The 9,243-nt window shown below is 48.6% G+C and overlaps 2 protein-coding genes across 3 annotated transcripts; one reads left to right on the top strand and one right to left on the bottom strand.

Moving 5' to 3' along the window:
- Positions 1–275: 275 nt before the first annotated feature.
- Positions 276–1,045, bottom strand: LOC121588502 (NADH dehydrogenase [ubiquinone] 1 beta subcomplex subunit 2, mitochondrial-like). Its single transcript, XM_041906519.1, has 3 exons — positions 825–1,045; positions 545–668; positions 276–462 (listed from the first exon to the last, which is right to left on the bottom strand). The coding sequence occupies exons 1-3, from the start codon at positions 932–934 to the stop codon at positions 388–390; spliced, it is 309 nt and encodes a 102-aa protein (XP_041762453.1). The 5' UTR covers positions 935–1,045; the 3' UTR covers positions 276–387.
- Positions 1,046–1,916: 871 nt separating this feature from the next.
- LOC121590405 lies at positions 1,917–2,310 on the top strand. 2 transcript variants are annotated; one of them, XM_041910061.1, is made up of 2 exons: positions 1,917–2,025; positions 2,103–2,310. In XM_041910061.1, the coding sequence occupies exon 2, from the start codon at positions 2,106–2,108 to the stop codon at positions 2,283–2,285; it is 180 nt and encodes a 59-aa protein (XP_041765995.1). In that variant the 5' UTR covers positions 1,917–2,025; positions 2,103–2,105; the 3' UTR covers positions 2,286–2,310. The 2 variants fall into 2 exon arrangements, with proteins under 2 accessions (XP_041765995.1, XP_041765996.1); XM_041910062.1 differs by having other exon boundaries at positions 1,921–2,029.
- The last annotated feature ends 6,933 nt before the right edge of the window (positions 2,311–9,243 follow it).

Here is a 9,243-nt window from a genome sequence, read left to right as displayed (position 1 = left end):
GAGAAAGATGACTAGCCAGCAAGATGCCGTTCTCAGAAGACTGGCGTAAAGAGAAAGAGCTACCGGGCTCTCCATGGTTCAACGGAAGAGCTTAAGTGCGTATAATCCAGCAGGCCAAGGAGCAGAAAAGACGATTTAGGAGCGAGATGGTAAGTTTTCTCAGTCATACCCGGTCGTTGTAGCAGACACAGGGGCAGGATATGCGTCGCCGCCAAGGAGACATGCCTCCACCGCCTTCAAACGCCGGAATAGATACACGTTCCCGCAACACCGTGTTCCAGTTAACGCTACAGTCGCCACTGTTTATTTACAACCGAATCTTGCTGGATGTTGTTCTAAAAAGCACAGAATTGAAGCACGGAGTTTGCAGGCAGTGAGGGAACTCCCCTACTCGACATCGTCCGCCGGGATGCCCAGCTCGGCGTTGGTCCACGAGGACGGGTCCGGATAGTCGAATTCACCCTGCAAGGAGTAAGGAAACACACAACATCATCCAGGGGCCGCTGGCGCATTGCATTGAGACACCCGCAGTCAGATTACGTACCGTAATGTGTTCGTACTCGTGGAAGAGATGCCACAGCACCCACCACCACATGAATCCGCCGGCGACCTGTGCACCGACGCGTGCCAGCATCTCCGGCTTGGGGCCGTTCACTCGATACGACCAGCTGTCCGTGCGGAGCAGTGCGGCGATGCAGATTCACGTTTCCAGCAATCCGCAAGTGGCCATTTCAAGGATACGCCGGGCGCCCAGGGAAGGAAAATCAGGAATTATAATTACATAATGCGGAACGCGGTGGCCGCGGTGGCCGGATCACACTTACTCGTGGCCATGGCGCACGATCTGGTTGCGCAGGCCGGTGGGGTTGACCTTCGCGGCAGCGGCGCTGCGTTGCAGCAATCTTCCGACCAGCAGTGCCCGGGAAGCCAGCATTTTTGCACCGTGCAGCTCCCGAAAATTTCACGCAAACACGGTTTCTCGAAATTCCTCTCCTCACGAAAACAACAAACAAGTGACAGCCAGCTGCCACTTTGACAGCCCGCATTTGACGTTTTGATGACCAAGGACCATTCCTGTGGCTGCTCGACAGCGATCGGGCAGCTACTCGATTACAGTCGAGCAGATCGAGCAGTTTGTCGTGGAAAAACTGCAAAAATTGCTCAAAAATCTCAAAAAACAGCATCAAAAATTACAAAAAATCATTATAAACGCACTGATCTTGTCAACTTTCAAGTAAAACGTCCACATTTCGCAAAAAAAGCGTCGAAAATTTTGCGGCAACCGTCGCGTGGCGCCCTCTATCCGGCGAAATTTGAATTTGTCGGAGAAATTTGAATTTTTTCGTTGTTGTTGGAATTTTGACCGTTGCGTGTTGTGCGAATTGCATAGCTTAGGGGGCGCTACGATGTATAACGAATTGCATACTTTCGAGCGTAGTAGTACATGTTTTATCCGGCAGCTATCACTAGCGGCATTATTTTTTCTATGCGACGCACGTTGCATACATTCAGAATTACACTGAATGCTGCAAATTGCATACCTTTCCGTGTATAACAGCCTTTTTTAGTACCAACAGGTAGCAGTGGCAGCGTTTTTGAAAAAGCCGTTGCTTTCGGAACTTCTCTGCGGGTCAAACGTATATTATTTGTGTTTTGAACACCAAAAAACATCCCAATTCATCGTTCTTGGGGGTTTGTTATCGCACAAATTGCGCAACCCTTTGAACGCCCCTGTTTTTTTGGTATTGTTTGCGCCGATCCACGCCCCCTTATCAGCGGGTCAAGAACAGCTGACCAAACTAGAAAAATCCACCCCGAATAAATAATTCTTCTCCCTGTTCCTCTGATAATACAGCCGACAGCATTGGTTGGGCAAGTAAATTTCGGCTATTTGGCAATCAAAACAAACCACGCCGGTATAAAAGCAACAACACGCCCAAACAAACCGCATTATCAAATTTGGACAGTCCAGCAGCGATTGTAGCCGGTCCTTCCCCGCTTACCGAGCAGTAAAATAACAACCAAGTAAGTTTGGCAAGTGAGAATTCCCCAAGCCCCAACCAGCTCACCATCATTGTGCTCGCTCTTGTCGTTTGTTTTAGAAAATGAAATTCCTGTGGTTCATCACCTTCCTGCTCGCGCTCGTCGGCATGATTGCGGGTGACGCCTGCCCGAAGGGCTTCAAGTCGCAGAACAACAAATGCGTTACGCAGCGCCCGGTGCACGGCGACTGCCCGAAGGGCTCGACCTACAGCGCAAAGGTTAACCTGTGCGTCCACAACTAGAAATAAAGCTACCGTACAAGAGTAATACGCTCGCGGTGTTCTTTTCATGGCGTTGCTTGGTCAGGAAAGAAGTATGATCGAACGGTGCCGTTGGGCAAACGTCAGCAAAGGTCAGCCCGTCGCTGGCAGGACAAGACATTCCATCCATTAACCACACTAACCCGCATCGCATCGAACTGCTCCCGTCGCCGAACGTGCCATAACGAAACTGCAACACCGCTGCATGCCATCAACCGTTTCGGATCGCTCCCAGGACACTGTGACCTCGTGGTGGCGGAAACTTTGCTGCTCCCCATTCGAGCGGGACACTGTTTGAGTTTTGGGGGTATAAAGGTAAATTTATTCAATCACACCATGCTCTCCACACACACACGCACAAGTCCGGGAAGGATCAGCCCCATCGCTCAGGTGTAAATGCACAGATTCTGGTTGAGGTCGTACTTGGAGTTGGGCGGACAGTCACCGTGCACCGGACGCTGCGCCACACACTTGCCTTGCTGCGCATTGAAGCCTTTGGGGCACTCCTGCCCGTAAGTGCCGCACACCAGGGCCACCAGCAACACGACCAACCACAGCAATTTCATTTTCGGCTAAAAGCACAGCCAAGTAGAACAGAATTTTGGTGGGATTATTTTACTAGCTAAATTCCGAAAATTCTTCAAGCGCAACAACACTTACTGCAGCCGGATGGATTTGCGATGCAATGGGGTTAGATGGTTTTGCAACCTCGTTGTAATGTAATCGGACCCAGCAGCGAGTGCATTTTATTTTATAGCGAGCGAGGGTAGCTAGCGATCCCACAAATACACACAGCACAGCGCTAGGCGGATCTCATCATAATCGCGGTGAAAATAATGTCAATGCTTATCAGCAGCCTCCGTTGCCCGCTTGCCGTCAAATCAAATCCAATCCAGCACCAACTTCAAACACCGAACACTGCGCACACAGTAAATGTGAAGGGGGGGAACGGTGCAATATCGAATTTTAATTAATAATCTCGTGTCTAATCGTCTCACAAACTAGGATCTGGCACCAGGGCGAACGAAAAAGCACCGAAAATGTGGGACGGGGCAGTCGACCACCGATAACGGGCTTAAAGCGATCCGATTTGGCAGCGATAAAACGCGAACGCGAACCGCCTAATCCGGTTCGAGGCTTGCACACACACACACAGACACAATTGGCACAGCCCGGAAAGCAGTTTGTAAATTTGATTTCGACAAATTTTCCTTCCCGCCTCACCGCTGGAAAGCGTCTGCCCAGTTTTTGGGTAATATTATCCATTGCGAACACACACACACCCCACCCAACTCCCCATGCCACCGTGTGTGTGTTTATGAGCTTTTTTAAAGGATCGTTTGGCTCGTTTTAATCATGGCACTGCCCCGGCAAACCTTCCCTTTACTGTGCCCCCACTGTGCCTGTGTGTTCCGTAATCAATTCGAAACTAATTTATGTATCTCCGGCGATGTGGTATCCGGGTGGCGATGATGATGATGATGCTGATGATGACAGGAGAGTGAGAGAGAGAGTGACAGGGGGAAGGGGCAGACTCGATGAAAACGCAACGCCGAGTTTGGATTAACTAAACCCAAATGAATAATGCAATTTTGGTTTTGCTGGCTCGCGCCGGCGGAACCGTGAAACAGGACGATTGCTGTGGAGTGGTAGAGAGAGAGAGGGGAACTACGGCGATGATAGCTGATCGGTGAATGAGCACAAATACTCACTGCCCTTCTTCTCCCGCCTCCACTCTTTGGGCGTGCCGGTTCAAAAAGCATTTTGTGATGAAATTTTAACCCGATCCATTTTATTGGACTGTAAAACGATTAATTTTATGAGACCGTAAGCGGAAAAACAATTTCCCTCCACACTCTCTCCCTGTACTTTTCCCTCTTCCTCCACCATGTAATGGCCCCACCCGGAACCGGATGTGCAACCGAACGCCGAGCGGGAACCGAACATTCCCCCTTCGTAATGGGAATTGTTCGAAATAAACCCTACCCGCAGTCACCTGGGTGAGTTTGCCCCCGAAACCCAACCTTCTCATGCTCCTCCCATGCTAAGGGGAGTAGCGGGCAATTTTCAAGCAATTGGCAGGATGAAATTCGCCAGTCAGTCTGTCTGTCTGTCTGTCTATCGGTTTGGTACTGTCTGCCGGTGGCGTGTGCACACACTCCACCGATCCAATACTGGGATGCTTTCGATTACTCCACGGTCCAGGGTATCTGTTAATGTTTGACTTTCTGCCCCCGACTTTCGGTCGGTTCGGATGGTGCTGGTGATTGTGAGCTCGGAAGCTGCCTCCTCCCCTCCCAAACCGAACGGGGCCATTAGGGAAGTGGTGGCAGCTGGTTCTACTCCTCCCTCGGGATGGAACTGTTTGTTTTGCCACGCGTTTGAAGGCGCGCACTGCACTACTGCTCTTGCAGAGTGTTTTAATTCATGTTTGGGTACGCTTTTTTGCTGTTGTTGCTGTATCTTGTTCTCTAAGGTGTATAGTCTAAGGGAACGCTCCGATCTGATTGGGGTGGTGCGTGAGGTTTTCGGTGTCTTAAAGCGCTTCGTTCTCAATTCGAGTGGGTGATTTGTCTAGGAAGCTGCAGCCAAACAGTGATAGCGTCTGTGAAGAGTGCGTTTGTACTAGGTAAATTGTGTTTGAAGAAGGGTTTGATATACACAGTCTACTTACGAAGCAGTCCGTTTCAGAAGAGTTTGAATGAGAAGTGTTTATGGGAGCTTCACTCTGTCAATCGTACTACTCGGGGGTTGTAGATCAAAGAAACAGTTGATTCGTATTACTTTCTAACATAATTCTAATTGCATCTACCTTAGCTGTAGATAAGTTAAAATTAAGTTTGATTTCGATTAGATTAATATCAATCCCATCTCAATCCTATATGAATCCCTGTATGTTTTTCCTGTATAATGAGAGTTGTGATGATTTTTTTATTATTATTATTTTTTTGCATGGAGAATTAAATCTTTATACCTCGCGGAACTTAATCCGGTTTACCGCCCTAAAAGCACTCCATGCACCACTTACTCCCTTCATCACGAAACCGCCGGTTAAAGCATTAACAACAGAATGAAGGGACGGCAAAAAAACCATGCTCGTCACACTAGGTACGACCTACAACTTTGTCTATCCCGTATTGAATCAGAAACCCCAAATTCCGGTATGGACCCTTCCATCAGGTTTAGCAGCCCAGTATTAGAGACACCGAAACCGAGACAAGTTCATCCTTTACGGGAACCGATCCGTGCCAGGTTACTCGAAGAAGAGTTACCGCACCGCTCCCCAGTCAAACTTTAGATCTTGCAGTGTCGTACCCGGCGGGAGGTACATCCTGAAAGCGCGACCTACTCATACATGCCGATGTACGCGCCAGATAATCTAGCGAAGCATATACGAGTGTCTCGAAATTCCATGTCCATCACTAGGCTCTGCTATACCTAGTTGGATCGAAATGGAGCGAAACTACCGACACCTCCATCGGTCCTCGACGACTTAACACTTCAAACCGTGTAAGTGTCTTGGACCGACTGCGACTGCGCGCCATTTACGGTGGCGAAGCGTTCGCAACCTTTGAAGGCCCAAGGTTCTTCTTTGATCAATCAAGGCGATCCCGAATGAAGCACCTCCAGTATATGGACCAAGTGTCCCATACGTTTGCACTGGCTACTGCAACTGCTATTCGTGCCTCTACAGGACGAAATGTCCTAACAGTCCGATTCCCAATGCTTGAGCAGAAGGCTCCCCCGTGTTGCCAGTCGACTTGGCGCATCTTCGTGCCACTCGTCTTGAACCTGTGATGCATCAACATCACTGGTGGGCCAACAGTCGCTGCAGTGCTACGACCAAAGACTGTCTTTGGACCCAGTAAGACTGGTGGCCCGTCACGGTTTTCGAGGCCGTGATATCGGTTCGTGGGCCACCAGAATACGCGCCACTTTGGCCCGTACACACACAAGTGCATGCACGTACCGCGGCGTTGCAGATTGACTGGAACTACCTGCATCCAGTTCCACAGCGGAGTTACCCACCTGTGTCCGTCTCCTTTAGTCTAGCGAAACACTCGCTAGTTACCAACAGCACCACGGGGAGGTATGAGATCGGTTTTTGCCAATGTGAAGTCATGAGGTACATGGGCCCTCTGGGGCTCCCCACCGCAGTCTTTCAGCTGTCGAGCATCCGGACTGTGTCGTTGCTTATCATCAAACTCATCATCAAATGCTTTCAAAAAAGATGTTCAATCATGATTTCAGTGATAGATAAACATTGTTTATATTTTAGGGAGTTTTACAATATGAATGAGTTGTCGTGATTATTAAGCAAAAAAGGATGCAAACCAGCGGAAGAACATCATTTAAAGCAATAACAATACTTGTGGTTTTGGTAGTTTAAACCTCAATTTGGACAACTTTAATCGACAAAGAGCAGAGGAAAAAAAAGAGGATGGGAATACAAAGATCAAAATATTGAATTTGGGCTGGTTGGAACAATTGATTGATAATTACAGCCAAGTCTATCAAACTGGTTGAGGTCGCGGGACTTTCCGCGGAATCATTTCCTGAAGGGTTCTAAAGTTCCTAAAGATCTAAACTGTTCTTCTGTAAGCTGGTAAAACTTCAGCTCGTAGTGCCCGATATTACAATAATTGCTCAAGATTCTGCGGTCAGGAGTGTCCGAAAACAGTCCACGGTCTAGCGCCTTCCTCTGCCAATCCGTTATCCTGGTCTCAATTGCAGACGCCTTCACGCCATCCTGCCACCTCAATTTGGGCCTACCACGCCCCCTATGATCCTTGTGGATGGCCGCAAAAGAGTAAAACGTATGGACATGGACATGGACATGGACAGCCCCCCGTAGCTTGGCCAGTTCGATACGCTGCACGACACGTGAGGTCGCCGTACATCTCGTATAGCTCGTCGTTATAACGGCTCCTCCATTGTCCTTCCACACATACGGGACCAAGGATCCATCTGAGCGTCAGATTTGGGCTAAATTCACGATTGCATGAACCGTCCTTGCATTTGGCGAAGAATTTTAGTACGTACCTACCACCACGAGGAAAGCAACATGATATGTTAAAATACTGTAAAGCTCTTCCCTTTGCAACGTTTTCAAATAGAAATCTGTCGAAACAATCGTCGTTTAAAAAACTATAAACACACAAAACAGCTGATAGAAACAGATAACAACAACTGTTAGAATTAATTTACTCGACCAGCTGTAACTGTATGAAAGCCAATGGAAACAACATAAAACCATCTTGTCGTTGCTGCATGATTGAAAGAATAAAACTTCACAAAAAGACGTTTCACTTCCGAAGGTTGCGCTACAGCGCAACGGTCTAGATTCAATCGACCTCATTCCGCCACTCGCCTTGCACCCTTTTCCCCGTGTCTGCGTTAGCCATCACTTTACGTAATCTAATAATTGTGCAACAATGGCTGACGGACGCTTTGGTTCTACCGCTTTGCCTTATCACTCCGTTCGCTCTCCAGCTCACCCTCTGTTATTGTTACTCGCGGCACAGTTGGAACTATCGCTCGTCGTGGCGTCAAAGGTTACAGGGCTGGCTGTAGCACTCGTCACAGCATAATAACCTCTGATAATGTACGTTGGTTGAGCCGTGTTGGGGAGGAGATCGGTCGGAAAGAAACAAAACTGTGCAAAGGGTACTGCAGTACGACTGGGTGCTTCGTTGGTGGTGGTGGTGCTAAGGATTTCTCGTTTGGCATCGGTTTCATCGCGCACCGCACCACGATCCAACCAGCAGCTAATCGCTCCCTTCACTCTGTTCGCAGCCATCAACCACCACCAACCCATCGTGGCTGCTACTGCCTGGCGGCGGCCTGTCATATTTCTTCTGCCTGCCGCGGTAAAGATCCACCTTCGATCCACGTCTTCGCGAACGTCTTCGCGAGCGGCTGGCACATTGTGCTTTCCGGGCGCGCTGGATGAAAAACTTTCCCACTTTACCCTTCACTCCCCCTTGGCGGCTCGCGAGTTTCACTATTATTTGCTTGTTATTGTTCACGCGTTCTCCACCTTCTGTGCGGCAAGCATCGGGAACGACCGTACCCAGCACCCGAGCGCTTCCGGGATGATGGCGGTGCGGTGGCACTGACGCGAGCGGGATGGAAACTTTTTAATCTGCATTATTTTAGTGGGAAGCAACTTCATCAGCGACGGGCAGATCAAATTTCTTCCTGCATCCCTCGCACCCCGGCAAGAAAGGATGCATCCGGCCCGTTCGATGGCATTCACCATCGTATGACAAGTCTTTGTGCAAAGTTAGGCCCCAAAGTTTCATCCCCAAAGCCGAAGCCCGAAGAAATGGGTTGACTGTTTCGAAAGGCAGGAAGTTTCCAAAAGCACCCTCCCCCCCCACTACTACTGATTAGTTAGGTCCCACCTAACGTAAAGGTGCTCCAGAGAGGCAATGAGTGCATGTAGTCATTATTTTCATATTCACCTCTGTTTGTGTATACCGACCGCACAAAATGGCAAGGGAGGAATCAAACCGTTCAAATGGTACCCCACCGTGACCGCGAGACGCGAACGCGCGGATCAACTTTACTGGTGCGGTTTTTGTGGGGCGTTTTTGTCCCGGTTGGGATGGCAGGTTGGTTGGTTTTTGTTTTTGTGTGTGTGCAGGGTTTGCCAGTGGTATTTAAAAAAACCCCGTAAAAATGCACCACTGCACCTTGCTCTTGGTGGATGCGCCTAAAGGTATGCAATAGAATGGAAATATCATTCATTTATTTTTGATTTATTATTTTCTTGAGGTTTATTTTTCCTGAGTTCGTTGTGACATGTGTCATTGCTGCGAATAAACTTTAAAAATAATTTCCTAATTAATGAATTAATTTCCTAGATTAGTGTAGGGCGCCTAAATGTATGCAATTAACACGAACCTTCTTTAAAGCATCCTTTTCGCATCTTTTT

The sequence above is a fragment of the Anopheles merus genome, chromosome 2R, assembly GCF_017562075.2.
Source record: "Anopheles merus strain MAF chromosome 2R, AmerM5.1, whole genome shotgun sequence".
Taxonomy (NCBI): Eukaryota; Metazoa; Arthropoda; class Insecta; order Diptera; family Culicidae; genus Anopheles; species Anopheles merus.
Note: the sequence above shows the minus strand (reverse complement) of the source record. Positions and strands in the feature narration are given on the sequence as shown.

Coding starts and splice junctions, on each gene's coding strand:
- LOC121588502 (XM_041906519.1), bottom strand. CDS start 934: ATGCTGGCTTCCCGGGCACTGCTGGTCGGAAGATTGCTGCAACGCAGC. Junction 669..824: donor ATCGTGCGCCATGGCCACGA/GTAAGTGTGATC, acceptor CCGCACGGACAG/CTGGTCGTATCGAGTGAACG. Junction 463..544: donor ACGAGTACGAACACATTACG/GTACGTAATCTG, acceptor TACTCCTTGCAG/GGTGAATTCGACTATCCGGA.
- LOC121590405 (XM_041910061.1), top strand. CDS start 2,106: ATGAAATTCCTGTGGTTCATCACCTTCCTGCTCGCGCTCGTCGGCATG.